The sequence below is a fragment of the Myodes glareolus genome, chromosome 5 (assembly GCF_982192425.1).
Source record: "Myodes glareolus chromosome 5, mMyoGla1.1, whole genome shotgun sequence".
Classification (NCBI taxonomy): domain Eukaryota; kingdom Metazoa; phylum Chordata; class Mammalia; order Rodentia; family Cricetidae; genus Myodes; species Myodes glareolus.
The window spans coordinates 84,810,966-84,831,292 of NC_142030.1; the positions used below are offsets into that span (position 1 = coordinate 84,810,966).

Here is a 20,327-nt window from a genome sequence, read left to right on the forward strand (position 1 = left end):
TGATCTCTAAGGTAATGTGATCGATGCAATGTAATGTGGGGCTTTGCCAAAAGAAGAGGCAGTTCATTGATTGTACCTATGGGTTGTTAACCTAGAGGTATAAGAGCCTTCGGAAGATCCACCATCTGGAACTGAAGATGATCTATTTAATTCCACTTAAGACAAGGCTATTACATGAGTCTGATCCATTAAAAGCCAGAGATTCCAAGATGAATAAAACAAGATTTGGGTTTCCAAGGGAATACGGTGGGCTGAGTATCAACGTGAAAATCAATTTCGTGTCTGTGAAAATTCATCATGAACTCCATTTCCCCTCTCGTTTTTAACATAACAACTAGAAACACTAATACAGCATTTGCTCACTAGTATAGGGAAGGAACAAATAGAGCAATCCCAAGCAATGGGGTAATTTAGGTAAGGAGCTCTGGGGCTTCCTCAAAAATACATGAGTTAAAGTGAAGTTATAGTTGCCTGGACCTTAACCAGAAAGTGTTTGTCAATGTTGTCATCATGAATTCTCTCTTGTGTAAACAGTATACTTTTCTTTCAATCTTTAAATATGTTTAATATTTTAATCAAAATCTTAAATTGCTTAGCTTTCTTCCCACTTCTTAAAAGAGTAAAAAATGTTTTTAGTTCTTCTAAATCATCTCCACTTGGATATTTTTTTTCAAGCAGTCACATGTCCTTGAAAACCAAGCACAGAATGACTTTACTCCTGAGGGGTCCTAGAATCTCCACTTGGGAACTGTCTTTTCTAACATTTGTAAGTCTGGAGGCTTGCACTGTGTCCAGAACACCCCATCCACAGGAAGAGAAGAGTGGAATTTTTCTAGACCCAGCAATTCTTTTGAGGGTCTTGATCCGGGGTATAGAGTTGTCACACAGAACTGTCATTTATCAGGGCTGTATCTACAAAGCTCAGAAATATCCATAGTAAGGTTCAACTCATATTAAGTCTGCCAATACGTTTCACATGCACGCTGCTAGCACCATCTCACTGAACTGCCTTAAGTCTACTTGTCTGCTTGTCTCAAGCCTCGGTTACTTATTTTGGAAGTATTAAGGAAATATTTGGTTTTTCTTTTTTTAAAAGATGTTCTGTCTGTCTGCTTGCTGGCCAGAAGAGGGCACCAGATCTCATTACAGATGGCTGTGAGCCACCATATGGTTGCTGGGAATTGAACTCAGGACCTCTGGAAGAGCAGTCAGTGCTCTTAACCTCTGAGCCATCTCTCCAGTCCACTTGGTTTTTCTTGTTGTTGTTTGTTTGCTTGTTTTTAAGACAGGTCTCACAGTGTAGCCCTAGCTGGCCTCAGACTTGCTCTGTAGACTAGGATGGCCTTTATCTTACAAAGATCTGTCTGCCTCTGTCTTCCAAATGTGCAGATTAAAGATATGCCTGGATCTTGATTATAGTTTATTTAACAATATTATTTATGCTGATGAAAGTAATCAGTGCCTACTATACTTTTATTGAAATTAAATAGACTTACCTAGAAATAAGTAACTAAACGAGAAAATAATAACATAAAACTTAAATCAAAATAATGATATACTGGTACCTTCAGGACTGTAACTTATCAGGAGTTTGAATGGACTGAAAGAAAACATGGTTCACAAGCAGAAACATTGATATTAGTATGAGCCTTCTGAGAAAAGTACCTACCAGCAGAATGCTAAGTACTAGACTACATATAAATAGATATAAAGGATACCCCTACTGAAAAAAATCTAAATACATAATCATCTTTTAAAATGTGGACAGAAGTTATCTTAGAAAAGACTCACTCTAGCTTGTTCACTCCCTGCCATTATAACCAAGAAATTTGAACAGAAACCATAAAATATCAGGTTCTCTGCTTTCATGTGTCTTCTATCTCATTATTGAACCTGACATTTTATGCCTGGAGCATACTGCAGCCATGACTCAGCAACAAGTGACATCCTCTCTGAGTCGATGAAGGAAGGATGGAATCTGAAGAGGCCAAAGAATGAAACTACAATTTGTAGAGAAGAGATTGGGAGAGAGGAGACTTATGGAAATATTCAGAGAGGACCTATTAAATCTTTGCTGAAGAACTGCACGTGTATATAAAATATATTCTCCTAGGTAAAGAACTACAAGAGAAATGTAAACAGATCAATTCCCAGGTCTCATAAAAGGACATTAGCTTAGAAAGGTCTCCACGCAGAGACCTGGTGGGGGGAGAAGGGGATTGTCCGAAAGGCATAAGAAGGCCTACTCAAAAGAAGGCCTATATTGGATCTACAGTTGAGAACAACTAAACCCCTAATCACACAGATGAACAGCAAATTTTAATGAGCTAATGTTTTGTAAAGACCTTAGCTGCATCCCAGAATAAAATTCAAAACTACTTAACAGAATATAATGAAATCCATGATTGAAAACTATTGACATCTAACCATACATTGCCAGTTAAAAGGAAAATTTACTCTTGACAATATAATCCGTAGAAAAAGTCCTGAAATGACAGAGCTGATACAGTTTGCAGACAAAAACCAAAAATGACCCAGCTACTGTAAATATTTAAAAAAACAATATAATGCAAAAATATAAAATACGCAGATATGTTATAGAATATTTAATTATGTAAAGATGTGTTACATTTGCTTATGCTGCATTTGCTTAATTATGTAAAGATGTGTTGCTATTTTACCTTGCCTTTCTAAAGTACCAGATTGGTCTAATAAATTACTGAACAGTCACTAGGCAGGAGAGAGCTAAGTGGAACTGGTGGTGGGCAGAGAGATTAAGTAGGAGGAGAAATCTGGGCTCAAGAGAAAAGGAGAGGGAGAGATCAAGGGAGAAAGAGAGGACTGTAGTAAGGAGGTCGCTTGTTTGTTCCCGATTGCTTAGTCCAGAAATAATCACACAGAAACTATATTAGTTAAATCACTGCTCAGCCCATTCGCTCTAGCTTCTTATTCGCTAACTCTTACATATTAATTTAACCCATCTCCATTAATCTGTGCATCACCATGAGGTCATGGCCTACCAGCAAAGTTTCAGCACGTCTGTTTCCGGCAGCAGCTCCATGGCTTCTCTCTGTCTCCGCCCTTCTTTTTCCCAGGGTTCAGTTTAGTTTTCCCCACCTAGCTCTGTTTTTCCCTAAAAGGCCAAGCAAGTTTTCTTATTCATTAATGGTAATCACAGCATACAGAAGTGAATCCCACATCAGAGGAACATACCCAGGGCCAGCCAGGCAGCCGCCAACCAGCTAGATAGAATATGATGTACAGTGGAAAGAAAGGTAAAAAGCCCAAGGCAAAATGTGGATGAAGAGAAATAGATTAAATTATAAGAACTAGCAAGAAATAAGTATAAGATAAGGCCAAACATTCATAACTAACATTAAATCTTCATGCCATGATTTGGGAGCTGGTTGATGGCCCAAAAGAAAAAAATCTGTTATGCAAATTGAATTTATGAACAAAAGCAGAATATCCGAAACTAAAAAGATACTAGATATGATTACCCAATAATCACGAGAAAGCCTTGAATATGCTCAGTGGTCAAAGACTACAAAGTATGGTGGCAGTAGACTCTATGTCAACCTATGCAGGCTATAAGTCTGCGAAGTAACAGTAGTAAAGTACTAGAAAAAGATGCTAATCTGTAGGGAAAAAACTCTCAAAATGCATGGGAAAGTAAGAGAGACCAATGAAGAAAAAAATGAACTTTTGTTAGAGAAGGTGAGATCTTTTTATTGTCACCAAACCTGACCTCGGAAGAATGATGCAGAACTGCAGAAAGTTGCAAATGACCTGGAGAAAGGATCCTACGAGTGTCAGAGACGGTGGCCATGTATGCAAATATAGAAACACTATTCTGATTTATTAATAACTTCATGAGAAATTGTTTCAAGCAACAATAACAATAGCATTTTAAAAGTTTGCGAAATGATTAGATGAGTATGAAGGGACTGGATGACTTACTGTTAAAAACTCAAAATTTATTTTAAGTCCGAGAGTTCCTTCTGTGTTTTACACAGGGAGAGGATTGTGCTGGCCTATCCAAGTGCTGGAAGAATTAGATTCTTTTCTAATTTCCATGACCTGACCAGCCCCAGAAGATTGCTTAGGTTTCTAGTACCAGTCATGATTTCTCCCTGTTGAGTGGGCCTACAGTCCAATTACATGGCTGCTGGTTGCCACTGGTGTGTGAACACCACTTACTGCTCCTTTATAGATAGATATCTTTGCCACGCTGGTCTATGTCATGGGCCATAGGTGGTGTCCTTTGCATATTTTCTGGGGCTACAGAAGCAAAACACAGGAAAAGACTTTCATGTCAAACCCAGCTCAAATCATTCGGATCTTATGTCCTAAGTATGAGGCATCTTCAGCAATAGGGGCCCACCCTCAACCATTGAGAGGCAACCAAAGACTACATAGAGAGTACCTGGTATTTCCTTATTGCATTGTAAACCTTACCCTGTGTCTGCCAACAAGTGCAACTACAACCTGTCATTAACGAGGCCACTTTTTATAGCAAGAGGAGACCATCCCAGAAAAAGACAATTGGACAAAACGCAGAAATCAAGAGATCATGGGGAGCCTAGCCCCAGCAGATATGTGTATATATATATATATATATATATATATATATATATATATATATATATATACACACCACAGTTCCTGCATCTATGGCTCAGGAAACATTTTGGAAGAGGAGAGATAAGGATTGTAAGACTTCCTAGAATGCCAGGAAGTCTTCTATGAAACAGTGTCTCCTAGAAATGGCCACATAGACAAGAACATAACAGTGGCAATATCAATGGGCACGCTAAAGTGGAAGGGGAAAATTTTCAAAGGGCCCCACTCCTAGACAACAAACTACAGGCACCTAACAACTGCTGGCAAAAGGAACAGTAGTCGTTTCTAGAGATGAATTCCTCACTGGATGTCCAGTGCAAAGTTGTTATCCCTGAAACAATACACACAAAAACAACAAAAATGGACTGAGCAGGTTATATTTTTTATATCTGTGCATATGCATACATATGCATATATGTTACATATATATGTATGTAACAATGATCAAAGAAAAAGAGGTTATCAACTTGAGAGTGAGGGGAATATGGGAAGGTGAAGGAAAAGGACCTGGGAAAGACTGGAAGGAAGAAAGGGGGAGAAATAATGTCATTCTATTTCAATTAGAAATATTTTAAAAGAAGAAAAGAATATGATGAACCATAAGTTATGATAAATGCAATATAAAACAATCCAAGTTCAGACAAAAATAAGAAAATTAAATAATGGAGCAAAAAGAAAAACCAAATATGCCACTCTTACACTCATTCCCATCAGTAATTAAATCATGTAAAATATCTAACCACTAAATGGAAGACAAAGACCACTGAATTGAATATGAATAGATAACTCAGTGAAACTCATTATTAAAGGAAAACGGAAAAATGGGGTCTGCATTGGTCAGCATTCTATTGCTGTGAAGAGATACCATGACCATAGTAACTCCTATAAAAGAACGTGTTTCCTTGGGGATTGCTCAGAGTTTCAGAAGTTTAAGTCATCATGGCAGGGATCATTGGCAACATCGAGGTGGACATTTTGCTGGAGAAGTAGCTGAGAGTTCCACATCTGAATCTGTAGGGAGCAGGAAGAGAGAGAACCACTGGTCCTGGCTTAGGCCTCTGGATACCTCCAAACCCACCCCAAGTGACAGCTTCCTCCAACAAGGGCACCACTTCCTAATCTTTTCAAATAGTGCCACTTCCTGGTGACTAAGCATTCAAATGTGAGCCTATGTGGGCATTCTTATTCAAGGCACAGGGTCAGGGAGACTTGGCTAGGGAGAAAGAGGAAAGGCAACAGAGGAAGTGGAAGGGAGAAGGAATAAGCAACGTTAAAATTGTTTTTAAAGCCACAGGGAATTATTTTATTCTTACTTTAAATTACACACACACACACACACACACACACACAGAGAGAGAGAGAGAGAGAGAGAGAGAGAGAGAGAGAGAGACAGACAGACACACAGACAGACAGACAGACAGACAAGGCATGGGAAACCTCCCTTCCAGTTGTTGGTCAGGGAAGTTACACACACACACAAACACACACACACACATATCACAATATAGGTTATTGCCACTGCCCTTGGTTGCCTGCCAAAAATTAAGGATGAAATTGTACCTCAGAAGACCACACATTTGAACACAGGAACTGGAGCAACTGAGCTGGAACTGATTCAGAAGCCTCTTTAGATCTCACAGCACCAGAGGAGCTATGCAAACTGACAGGGAAGGAAAGCAATCTGTAGTCCTACCCTGCTGGAAAGCCGACAAGCCACATCAAAGATCAGAACAGCAAGCTATCGCAAAAAGATGTAACAGTGGCATTCATATCCCAGGGGTAACCAACAGGCATTTAATTTAAGAATCATTCTAAGATGTGACTCATGCCTGGTGCTGTAAACCTCACTATTGCATGGTTGGTGAGGCCATGAACTCTAGAGGAAAACCTGAAGTTCCCTAAACGGGCACAATTCCTAACTGCATTCTAAATACTTCATCCTATAGTCACATGAGAGTAGCTCTCATCCCTCATCAAAGAAGCTTCTTTTCACAGTAGATGGGGACAATTATAGAAGGCCATAACTAGTCAACATGCAGAGGACAACTGACTGTGGGGTACCTCGCCCCAACTGATTCTTCTACAACATAGCACCTACCCCTAAGGCTAAGAGAACATTGTGGAAGATGTGGCAGAAATATTGTTACAGGCAGAGGACCAGGATTTCCGCAGTGAGATAGTTCCTTCCTACCCATGACAGGGAAGTTGTACCCATGAAATCTCAACAACAGGACTGCCCAGACAGGGCCTGAGAAAATGACAATGCAACATGGTTGAGGGCAATCTCACAAGGCACCACCCTCCAATGAGGAGCTACAGGCAATGAATGGCTCCTGAGGGAGGGAGATTCAGTCTTCTCCAGAGACAACAGGGACGGCACCCCTAGAAGGCTATCCAGTTTCATCTGGAAAGATCAGTTCAGCCCAAAATAATATACACATGAGCAAAACTAAACAGATTTAGCAGGTTGTATTTATTAATTTGTGTATGTGTGTGCGTGTGTGTATGCGTGCGTGTGTGTGTGTATGTGTGTGTGCGCGTGCGTGTGTGTGCGTATGTGTGCGTGCGTGTGTGTGCATGCGTGTGTGCGTGCGTGTGTGCACACACAACAATTAGAGAGCCAGAGGCTATGAATTTGAAAAGGAATGAATGAGGAGCACAGACGTAGTTGGAGATGAGGAAATGATATAAACAGTGCCCATACATGAAACTCTCAATAAATGAATAAAATAAAACATTTATAAGAATTTGAAGTCTTTAAATAGAAAGACATAAATAACTTGAACATAAAAGGTCAGAATGTTATACATTGTTCTGACAAGAAGCAAACTAAGAGCAAGTGTTGGCTGTGATTATATCATATAAAATAAATTTTCAGAAAAAAGTATTACCTACATATTCAGAGAAATTTTTTTGGTGATACCAAATAGGGCAATTTGTCAAGATGAGATAAAACCCCAGGTATAAGGGATTTCTAACAGCTTGGTGATACACAAAGCAAAAATTGACAGAATTCAGAGGAGAGATTAAACAGTCTATAAGTTTCACCTGGACATTTCAACATTTCTTTCAATAACAAATAGACCAAATAAGACAGACAGACAGACAGACAGACAGACACACACACACACACACACACACACACACACACACACACAGAATATAAGAGATTTAAAGCTGGATGTATCGTGTATGTGTCGGTAGCCCCAGCTGTTCAGAAGGTTGAGGTTGGAGAGAAGATTGCTTAAGCCAAAGAGTTCAAGAATAGCCTGGGCAACACAGTAAGATTAATCAGTAAAGAAACAAAATTAAACATCACTGTTGACCAAAAGGACTTCACAAGACTTATAGAACACAGAATAATACACATTTTAAGCATACAAAGCATTCAATATGAAAAAAGCCACTATACATAAAAGTACTTAAATTATGTATACTATTTTATCTTATATAGTAGGATTCATTGAAAATTCAGTAACAAAGATATTTGGAGTAATCTTCAAATAATATGAATCTTACACATTTGTGAACCAGATGTAAGTTAGAAAATAGTATATTTTCAGTTAATAAAAGAAGCAGTGCGAAATGTCAATGTGCCAGGCTCTAGTTTAAGAGACAAAAATACACTATTAAACCTAAAATAAGCAAAGGGAAAGCTATCAAAGATATATTGATAAGTCTCTGGAAAAGGAGCAAGAGTCAGTCTCCTGAGCTTTCTATGGGGTGAGAGATACTTTGAAAATACAAGTACAGACCTATATACAGGCAAGCACACAGAAGGCACACAATTTTTATCTGCAAGCTCTCCTCTGACCTGCAAATGTGTGCTGTCACATACTCACTGGTATACCCATTCACACATATAAACAATAAATAAATGTACAAAAGAGATTTAAAATAGAAGAAAGACTCTCAGTTTCCATAGGCACTAAAAGAATAGTGAGCACATATATTTTTAGTAGTCTGATGTAAATAATTTTAAAAGTAGACACATTTCTTGAGAGGAACAGGTAATCAAAGTTCACTGAAAATCAGATGATCTAAAGGGCTGAATGTCTCCTAAGGAAACTGAATTCATAGTTTTAATCATTTTTCTCACAACTTGTCTTATAGTTACTACAGCAACTCCTATTAAGGAAACATTTCATTGGGGCTGGCTTACAGTTCCTAGGTTTAGTTCATTATCTTCATGGTGGGAAGCATGGAGGCATGCAGGCAGACATGGTGCTGGAGAGCTATCTGAGAGTTCTACAGTGGGATCAGCAGGCAGCAGACAGAGACTGCCACGCTGAGTGTGGCTTGAGTATCTGAGACCTCAAAGCCTGTCTCTAGTGACACACTTTCTCCAACAAAGGCACACCTCCTAAAAATGCCACTCCTATAGGGCCATTTTCTTTCAAATCACCACACAACTCTACCCTTAGATAGTTTTGCTGCTACTACTGCCGAGCCAAACCAAACATTCACTAATGAAACACAACCAATTCCACTCAACATGTTTCAGAAACTAGGGAGGAAAAATAAAACCCCAACACATTCTATGGTTCCTATGCTAACACTGATACTGAAACTGTGTATACACTGATAAAGTGGCAGAGACATCTCTCGTGGATGTCAGCACCAAAAGTCTTAAACAGATAATTAATACACTGAATCTAGTGAAGCATGTTTAAAGACAAGGGATTAAGTGCAATTTAATCTAGGGATTCACTGTTACGTTACTTTGAAAAAGAAGCATGTGCTTAATAATATTGATTAGTTAAAAGAGAGGAAATCTCAACCAATATGGAAAAAAAACTAGTTGACAATATTCAAATATTCACCATGTGTTGTTGCAAAGACTTCTCAATAGATGAAGACTATAAAGAATGTCTACAAACTAAGTCTAACAGCATTCTTAAAATATAAGGCTGAATATACACATATAAGAAAAAACATGCTAACTTTTACACTTTTCATTTGTGGACTTCAACTAGAATAACTAGAAAGGTTAGGTACCTAGTAAGAAACCAGGAGGAAAGAGGGGATCTTCCAAAGAAAGGAAAGTATAGAGTTATAGAGAAAAAAGGGAAACCAGAATAGGATTAAATGGAGAGTTGGTGGGTGTGAAACAAGAGAGAATATGGAGAGGGAGGACTCACACTGTAGACCTTTTAAATAGTCACACATGAAAGCCCACTACCACTGCTGTAGAGAGGACTTTGCACTCAATTGGAGGAGCAAGTAGTCCTCACCCGGGTACAAAACCTGCTTCCTAAGCCAGTGATCTGGCCGCAAGATACCCTGGGGTAGTAGCAGCACAAATTCAAAGTGAGAAACTACTGCACACCTAGTCGCGTTGCTAAAAGTCGAGTGAGCCTGGGGTGGTGATGCATACCTGTAAGCCCAGCATTCAGCAGGCTGAGACAGGAGGATCACAAGTTTGAGAACCTGTCTCAAAAAAGACCAAAAGGAAAAAAAAATGTGACATTCTTAAAAAGCTAAAGGAGAGTGAGAACAAATCAGTAGTCCCAGGCAAACTTAAACCTTCCAGAATATTCTGACCAAACATCCAGAGTCCTGGCTCACATCATATGCCAAAAAATTCACAATGGACACCTAAACACAATCCCCACGCACCCATGCCCAGAGCTCCAGCTTTCGTGAATGAGTCTTTGCAGTATGCACGAGGTCAGCGATCTTAACAGCGCTTTTCGTTGTTGTTTTATAAACAATAGCTTCTGAATATTTTTTATTAAGGATCTTAAAAACACAACAATTTCAAGTTTCAGTTGTCACTGGCTTGGAATTTCAAACGCTTTTCTGACGGTCTGTTAACAAGCACATCGCTTCTAAGGGAAGCTTGCAGAGAAAGGACAGCTATGACATCTGTTTCCAATGCTGGGGATTGCCTAATGGTTGCATACAATTTGGATATTTACCAAGTCTCAGGAAGCTTGTCTTGTATTTAAATATATTTTAAGTATTACGTTTGGGGAGGAAGGGTTGCCATATAAAGTGAATACTATTAGCGTATTTAAATATTTCAAAGTTAACATTTCAAATATTTCAAAAGTCCTAAAATTAAAAACTAGTTATTAAATATAATTGAAAATCACAATGTTTAAATGGTGATACACTATCATAGATAAGAGACACTCTCCATAGTTAAAGAAGATATGACTATAAAATAACAAAATAGAAGTGTAGAGGCTTGTGAGAGCTGTTGCCTGAACATTTTAAAAAAAAAAATCACGTGATAGATAACATCTGTGGGTATTCCGAAAGACAAGCTCAGATGTTCTTGACAGCTGTACACGGCAATAACCAGCTCCATATTATGCAACTTACAAATCAGACTTTTGCTCGTCTTCAAAATGATGTCCGCAAACCTGCTCCAGCAGGTATCCACATATTCTAGGAAGGGCTCCCTCTTCCATTTTTCAACACATGCAAGTAAAATCAAGCTTTTGGGAAAAGGGTGAAAGATCTCTCTCTCTCTCTCTCTCTCTCTCTCTCTCTCTCTCTCTAACACACACACACACACACACACACACACCAGATTAAGGTAGAATTAGTCACTGATCCAGGGAGTGTGAGAAAAGGAAAACCACCAGTAAGCCAAATAAAACTGTCTTCATACGTGTGTGTGTGTGTAGGAGTGTTGAGACAGGGAAGGAGCTGGGCAGGAAGGTCCCTGAAGCAGGATCCTGTGTTCTGTCCAACATGGCAATGCAATTTTTGTTTCCTGAGGCTTGTTTCAACTCACAGCTCCATCATGGCAGGGAACTCTTGGCAGCAGGAACATAAGGGATCTGGTCACAGCATGTCCAGAGTCAGAAGAACAGCAGCAATGAATGAGATTAATGCTCATTTGGCTTTCTGGACTTGCATGCAGCCCAAGATTTTCTAAGGAATGGTGCCCCACCCCTTAGCGCTTCCCATCTGTAATCATGATATGCCCAAAGAACCTTCTCCAAAGAGAATCTATCTTTTGTAGATTGACAGCACTGACCATCACAGGGCTGAAACCACATAGTGGGATTCACCAGCTTGGTTACTTAGTGCTATAGCACTTCAAGGATGTTGTTGATATATTTGTGCCTTAATTACTACATCTCTTTAGGACACCACCTATAGCATCTATGTCAGAAATTGCAGAGTCATATGTACTTTGTTTTATTTTAAGGTCTCCTAATAATACTGTTGGAAAAGGTTTGGGAGTTACTGAGTTCTTAAAATCTATGATTTCACAGTTATATTTTATACTTGAATATTCCAAATGATCGGAAATTTGAACTTAAATAGATACTCAGGAATATTTTTAATGCCCCAAATCACCTATCAATAGCCAAACACATATGGTTCTAGTAAATATTAAATAATTATAAGAACAGGCACTCCTGTACTAAGTAGAGAAATAAAGCTTCAGGATGAATAGGCCCAAATCAGTAGTAAAACTGCAAAGTTCTAATTTTGCCTTGCATGATATACTATACTGTTTTTATGTTACCAATGTCTCATGCTTCATGCGCGCACTTTTAATAGCCTGTCGTTCATGTTATCACTGGGCTTTGACTTTCTCAAGCCCATTATAAAGTACTTTGAGAGTACTTCCATTTCTCTACAATGACAGTGAAGACCTATATAGACTATATGACCATCTTCCATATGAAGACACAATTAAGTCCTGAGGATCATCTTGCCTTGCCAAGGTAGCCAGGGTTAGCATCAAAGTCTCTAACAGATAGAAGAGCTCCAGGCTTGCAAGTTATGTCCCTTTCCTCTCAGAACTTTGCTTTTCATGTTGAAACAAGAGAAGTTCTACATATTGTTCCTAGAAATTCTGAGCCTAAAGGGATGCATGCCTCTATTCCCACAAATGCCACCTCTGCTCTGTTGGTAGACTCATCTCAGCTCTCAGATGAGAGGTGCATCTTCTGGTTCCTGGAGCTCTGCTCTAGTGTGTTTCGATCTCATCTCTGGCCTTGGACCTTGAACTTGTGTCAGTCAACAAAACTCAGGCCCCCTGCCCTGAGGACATGGTGGCCTGAGTGTTGGGATTGAGTCCTGGCCTTCAGCTGCTCTTTCCTCCTAGAACCTTCTAATTAAGGTTACTAGAAACTGTGCCTAGTTTAGAGGATCTGAGGATGGGATTATCACCTGTTGGCCATTGACTGCGGTGTACTTAAGCCTACATGGTGTTAATCAAGGGGGCTTTCTGAACCAGCGTTTGGAGGTCCATGTGTTGGTCTGTCTCTCCGTGTGTATTCTCAACCTCCAGTCCCTTGCCCGAAGCTCATGAACTGGGTTCTAGTGCACAGAGTGCAGACAGGGGAGCGCAGTGTGCGGCACCTGAGGGCCTTTCAAGCCTGCAAGGATCCTCCTGATTGCTAACCTGGTGAGAATGGCCCAGGTCTGCAAGGCATATAAAGTGTGCCTGTGAGAGCCTTTCCACCAATGATCTGTCTTAACAACTCTGATAAAATCCCTTCCATTCAAAGTTTGAATAAATTATTATGCAAAGTGGAGAGTTTTGTAAGGAACCAGGTCACTGGAGGTGCATCCTTTGGGGTTACATCCTGCATTGGTCCCTTCCTACCACTACTGTGCTGTGCTCCTTGCCCTGGGGTGACCAGCCCCCACCATTCTGTGCCCACCATCACAACCCTAAGCCTTATCACAGATCAAGGTCCCACAAAGCTGAGGAATGCACGCTGAGATCCCTGAACCCAAGGGCTAAAGTAACCGTTCATCTCATCCTTTCAAGTTATTACATCAGTCCTCCTGCTGCAGCAACAAGAACTAATAAATGGTTCAAATCAGAACAGGTACCACTCACACAGGACAATCACAAAGATTTACATGGCAGCACTTAAAGATTGGAGATGGAGATGGCTGGGTCCGCAAAGCCGCTCTCCTGTTTCAGCATGGAGGACACTAGCAAGTAGAAGCGTCGTCACCACCACACAATGTTTGATTGTGACCAATTTTATTTTCAACTACATTGTTGGGTACTTTATGGCAATGCAGAGTTCATTTGACATTTAATTTTGCATATTTAAAAAAATTCCCAAAGCAATACTTTTATACAGAACATCTTCCCAATAGTAGTCAAGTTTAGAGATGATCTCCTGTAGCCTCAAGGATGGAAGAACAATGAAGTATACCTCAATGCTCAGTGTTTTTTTTTTTCTTCCCATATTGGTTACATGTTGAGCCAACAACTCTTCAGCTAAAGCATTAAACACAAACTTTGGAAACATTCAATTCAGAATCCGCCATGTGTGTGGCCTTTATGTCCAAAGGTTTCATGTATTTGTTGTTTTCGGCACAGTTAAGTTATAACTGATTTTAGTCTTTTAATTTTTGGTATATGATTATTAAAGAGTTCCCCAAGTTATCTATGAAAGCTACTCTATCTAAAACATAGTGGTTTACCACAGGCAATGCATCCAATACGCACAATGTAGTTGATTTGTTCTGTCTTAAACATCATGTACTCAGAGGTGGGGTCATGGATGGTCCTCATCTAAGGACTGAAAGAGAAGTTATAAAGGACTTACAGCCTTGACACATCAGAGAGGTAATCATTTGTGACTATACCGTGTGGATAAAAGAGTGCACATCTTCAATTACTTCATTTAACTAAAAATGCATCTTGAGAAACACTGACTCCGGGATTATAAAGCATTCCGTCAGCGTTGCTGTTCGGTACCTTGTTTTATTTTTGGTATATTTGCATATTGCATCCAGAGTTACAAATTTCCCACAGTGCTTTCTGCCTCATTCAAGTATAATAAAAGTAGAAATCTATAGAAGCTCTCAGGCTAAACAAACTGTACACCATACAAAAAATTAATTTACAGTCAAAAAGTATTGGCAATGCCCTTTATAAGCCTCAACAAAGACTCATCACAAAGGATGTCAGAATCTACATACATGGTTATCACATAAATATACCGTTTAGATTCACGTGGTGCAAAGTGGAGTTAAATGTGTACACAGAGAATCAGCACTTTGTACCACAACAGTTCTGTTATACTGTCAATACTAATCAAAGGTACATGATTTTCTTATTGCATATTTATTGTGGCTGAGGAAGTTAGTTATGATACAATAATGCAATCCCCACAATTATTTTAAATAAACAAAAACACTTCAGCTAACAATAGAAAAAGTATTTTTTTCTGAAATCACACAGAACATTGCTACATACAGCTTTAGGCAAATACTGAAAGCTATGACCTTAAGGCACCTGCCAGAAAGGCAGATGTGCATATTTATATGAACCAAATTATGCAAGAAAAATATTGCACAAAATCCTATATTTCAAAATAAAACGTTTCTGTCTCAATATACACAATTCCCTATTTCTTAACTAAATCATAACACCAACTGGCTGCTGCAAAGCCTCTCTGGTCCTTGAAGCTTTAAGAAACAGACAGTGACGGGGCTCTGGGCTGGACATGGGAAAGATGCTCACGGAGAACTGGGTTTCTAAACACGACTGCCTACATTAAGCAACGCTTGGGGAGTGACTACATTTAGGGGTTCATTTTACATTCCTGACCTTCAAATACAGTCTCAGACTCGAGAATCGCTGACACCAAAGAGTGGAGTTCTCATGAGAAAATTTACTCACGAAAGTGATGAACTTGTCCTGGAACTCTGAGGGGAGGTTGAATGGCTGTTGATTCCAAGCATGCTCAAAGCTGTCTGCGGCTGACTGGGAGTCTTCCCTTTGCTTACCAACCACTTGGTGGGTATTCCTGGGTCACATTAGACAGCAGCATAGGATCCCAACAACACTGTCACTTATGGCTTCAACTAAAATGAACAGGGCTGTTTCTAGAAAATGCTATTACCAAGGTTTCTTTTTTTAATGTAAAAACTGGACTCCCATCAACACGCATGACTGGGTCCCAGTCTATATATACCCTAAGTTATTGCTCAACTGGGGAAGTGACCACCCACCCTGCAAAGGGACACCATGTCATGTGAATCGTCAAAGCAAGGGATCAACCTTGCAGTGTCTCCAAATCTGTCCTTTAAAAGTGGGATCTTAGCAGCGTTCCAGTAACTCATGCAGTTTCCAGAAAAGTTACTGACTCTGTACTTAGAGCACACTTTAAAAGAGCAGCTGTTCCTGAAGGTGTCCTGGGTGTCAGCCCTTGAGCTAGGACCATCTAAGCAAGTACACCTCACTCTAGTCTATTATTATTATTATTATTATCATTATTATTATTATTAAAGTCACTATTATTATTTTAACATCTGCAGTTCCTTGCCCTTTTCAATGATTTCCCAGGGTAATTGCTTCTTCCCATACCCTGATATCCTTAGATAGTATACCTTCCTCCCGACTGGCACAAAAAGTCAATAAATATTTTCTCAACGAAGGAGCTATTAATTTTGAATCTGAAAAATAATCATGTAAGATAAGCTAAATTAAGTAATCACCAATATACGCCACTCAGAGCATCTTCACTGTAGCCAGCTGCAGCTCCTAGGTTTACCCCTCTACCTTTAGCCCCCTGAACCACCGTGGGTGCAAAGCCTACGTAGTACTAAAGACAACTTGTGGCTTGATTTAGAGGCATATAAAACGCAAGACGCTGAAGCCGGGGCAATGAGTTGTTCAAGTCTCTTGTAGACAAACAGCAGCTTGTTCGAAAAGTCTATTGGGGAGCTCCAGTTGGTTGGTGCTCAGCATTTAAAATGACAGCGCAGGCAGAAAGGTTGACTTTGAATAGCAGGGAACTTATAAATACTTGGTTTGCTTTGGGTAAAACAAAATATACTACTCATTTTTTTTTTTTTTGGTTTGGGTTTTTGAGACAGAGTTTCTCTGTGTAGATTTGGAGCCTGTCCTGGAACTCACTCTGTAGACAAGGCTGGCCCTAAACTCACAGAGATCCACCTGCCTCAGGCTCCCAAGGGCCAGGATTAATGGCGTGTACCAATACTGCCCAGCAGAAAACACTATTTTTGCTTTTTTCAGAACTCAGTCTATTGCCCCTTACTTCTTAATGCACCCACCATAACACTGGGGAGCTGCGATTAAAAGCTGACATCAAATACTTGAGGTTATAATGGTGTGAAACACCAACATGCAGACTTTTTAAAGAATAATGTGTACGATTTTGTTTCTTCTTTTTGACATGAGTCACTGCTTTGATTGCTACAGTAAGGCACAGATTGCTTTAAAGGGTCTTAAGACAGTATTTGTGAGTGGCTAAATGTTTCCAAATAGCCTAGTGTTATAGCGGACCATCTCATGGGCTGACTCAAAGCACAGATTCGGGAATCTGTGGCCATGGGTTTATCAAGGACATGGACCAGAAACCAGTGTTCTCTGTCATCCTTTAGACAATGCATTCCAAAGCAGAAAAAGAGACCTCACTTCACAATTCATGTTACAGGCTGTGCATTCTGTTCAGGGATTATGTAGGAATGCTTGCCCAGGAGTGGAGTCACTGCTCTGACTCCTCCTCTTCTTACTAAAAACAGCCCTGTGACAATGTGGGTGCCTCTCTTGATTATTTCAGTAAACTGGGATTAATGAAGGACATACACAGGCAAACCTGACAACCTTGAGCCACATGACTGTAAACTGAGGATCACACACACCTCTCTACGAAGAGCCTATCTCATAAGGATAAGCTGATCTCACTATAGTTGAGTGAACAATTACCACAAGGAAAACTACCTACATAGATTTTGGAATACAGTTCTTTTTTTAAATGACTTGTATAAATATGCACAATGTTAAACAAATCTAAAATTTTAGGTGAAATTATATTCCTTAAGTAAATACTTTAGAGTATGGCCTTGTTGAGGTTAAGTGGTTTTGCAACCTTTTTTTTTTTTAAAATCTAAAAACAGACAATTTTTGAAAAGCAACCATCGTGTTTGGGGATGGACAGAACACAGGCAGGGAGGGCACAACCAAGCTACCCCACACCATCAGACTGGTGTGAGAGATCTGTGTATGTTTTCAGATGTGCTCCAAAGTTAAGCAGTAACCGTGAGGAAGGAACTCTTCTGCCCGAAATAATTCCTTTGCGCCGGCCCTCCCTCCCTTCCTCCTGTCTGCCCGTAAGAGAACAGAAGGTATGGGGGAACAAGTTTACAGTGCAGAAACCCAGCAGGTGTTCAAAGTCAGCACTGCATGGAACAGGCTTGCAGCACACACTCTGTAAGACACTGTGAAAATGGCACTTCATTTCTCTGAGACTCTCCTTCCACCTCTAATCCCAGTGTAATAAAGAGAAAAATAACAGACAAATTCTAGGAGCCGGCCACTGGGCAATACATCTGACCAGTATTCCTGACATTTTCAAGGTTATCAAAATCAAAAAAAGTGAAGCCAGCAAGGAGAGGAACCCCAGCAGACACGATACTGTAATCTAGGACTCTGTGGGGATATTGGGAGAGAAAGGGGACGTCAGGGAAAAGCCACACTGTGGCAAACGTAGCACACTAACCTAAGATGCTAACAAGAGCAGAAACAGGGTCCAGGGTAGATGGGAACTTAGTACCACCTTTGCAGTTTTCTATAAACCTAGAACATTTCAAATATAAAGTTAATTATTTAAAAAAGCCAACACAGATAAGGCTATGGGCATCTTCATGGGGACTCAGATGCGAGAAAAACAGGGACAACTGCTTATTTGGACTCCGCAGGGCACCTGGCTTTCTTGAGGTGGACCACAGTCAGCACGGCAGACAGAGACCGGACACTGTCTGAGGGGCTTCTCTGTAAACAGAGACTTCAACTTCACATTGTAACTCAGCACTTCATGGGTTTCACTGAGTGGAAGGTAAATATACACATTTACATTGTTCGGAAAACATGGCTGCAGTGTCTTTATAAAAGCAAGTTAGTTCCACTAGAGAGCATTTAAACTTGAAAAAAAATGGTGAGCTTAATTCCACAATAGAAAAAGGCATTATTGCTCTGAAAGATAACTGCTCTTTCAAGGTCTGCATACGTGATCTGTATGTTTAACATAAGTGGAAGATTAAGGCAATTAGTGGGTTAACAGTTTTAACAGTTTCAGGCTATTTCCTTTTTATCAGTTTTGACATCTTGATCAGTTCATGCTCAACCAAATTAGTACAGTAACTACTGGTTATATGTATGGATTACATATGCACACTTAGTTTAAATAAAATGAACGGCATTAAGCACCAAATACTGGGAAAGCTTATGTCCAAAACACACTTTCAGGCTATATACAAATTAGTACCTGATTTAACAGCACAGTAGAATTCATTTTACGCTGGAAAATCAACAGATAACACAGCTCCATGAGATGAACAGACGGGGAAACATTCCAAAGGAAAACAATTAAACAGTAGTAAGAGTTTTCATTCCTATGAGTGATTCTGTTTACTGTACGCATCACAGGGAATTAATTCCACGTGTCTCTGGAGAAGCCAAGAGGCAAGGGACAAGTGACTGACCCTTTACTGGTACCTTAAGTTTGGTCTTCACTTCTATTTCCTTCTGAAATGTTTAAACCTTGTTGGAAGTGACACAATGACACAACCTCTTGGAGCAGTCCACCGCCTTCTGAAGGCGCCTCAGGCTCTTTTCCTGCTTTCTCCCAGGGAACAAAAGTCGACTGGCGGCTCCCTGCGCTGGGCAGCAGCAGACTCTCTGACGCCTGACTTAGTGTTTCCTTCACCTCGGCTTCTCCTTCACCCACTTGAGAAGCCTCGGGGGAAGCTGGCTGGAAACCCAAGCCTGAAGTAGAAGCTGGCTTTTCCACCACAGCGGGGTCACACATACTGTCGGCACAGAAGGGCTTTTCAGTGTTCTCCTCTTTCAGGATAAACAGAGACTCTGTGAACCCACTGGAGGAAACTCTCTTCCTAGGGGATGGAGGGAGGTGCTTGCCATGGAGCGCGCTGTCGTCCTGCCCAAGATTCCACTCTCCTTGATCACCAGAAGCACATAGTAGGGCCAGGTCATTCTCACTGGGAGCATTGGACTTGTTCTGGAAAGGAAAATAACACCTTCAGAATACTTTTAATAAATTACATTGATTCTTCAGTAATTTGATTTTTGCTTTGAAAGTAAGGCTCCTAGGATTCAGTCAGGAGTGTGAGTATGGCCCAGAGGGGAGCATTGGCCGCCTTCTGATTTGGATTCACAGATTCTTTCCAGCTCCATGAACAGGCATGCAGGGGAGTGGGTGGGCCATGAAGAACTGGTTTCTGCGTGTTAAAGCTGTCACTTGTCACATTCAGAGTGTGCACAGAGTGCACACTCACGGCTCTGTGCAGTCACAGTGGGGTCCTGCTCAAGCACTTCTACCTCACGCTTTTTAAAAGCACTTAATTCAGTACTTTTTTCTGTTCACTCTTAAAGCAGGAAAATAGAAAAAGAAAAATATTTTAACAGTCACATCCTTTACAGTTTTTCTTTAAATCTCTGGAATGTTTTTAACGCAAAAAGTCTTCACAAGGATAACTATGAGCAGCTGGCTGGAAAAGGGCATCAGCTAGTAGCCCCATAGAACAGTGGGTGAACACAGGGCAGTGAATACTGTGGCAATTTGAGCAGCTGAAATAATTCATAAGGATGGAATTTTTACCAGAGTTTGAAGTTGGTGTACCTTCCAACCTAGGTTCAATGCTTCTATAAACTAAGGTCTTGCAACCACAGCACAGGCAAGAGTGTTTTCATTTAACCCTGTAAGTTAAACTCAACT

The 20,327-nt window shown here is 40.2% G+C and overlaps 1 protein-coding gene across 4 annotated transcripts in view; it reads right to left on the minus strand.

Moving 5' to 3' along the window:
- Nucleotides 1-13,577: 13,577 nt before the first annotated feature.
- Dennd1b (DENN domain containing 1B) overlaps nucleotides 13,578-20,327 on the minus strand; it is a 216,468-nt gene continuing 209,718 nt past the window's right edge. For all 4 annotated transcript variants that reach the window (XM_085688160.2, XM_085688162.2, XM_085688163.2 and 1 more), the window contains one exon: nucleotides 13,578-19,610. In XM_085688160.2, the coding sequence (XP_085544286.2) occupies nucleotides 19,089-19,610 (522 nt within the window). In that variant the 3' untranslated portion in view covers nucleotides 13,578-19,088. The remainder of the gene's footprint in view (nucleotides 19,611-20,327) is intronic.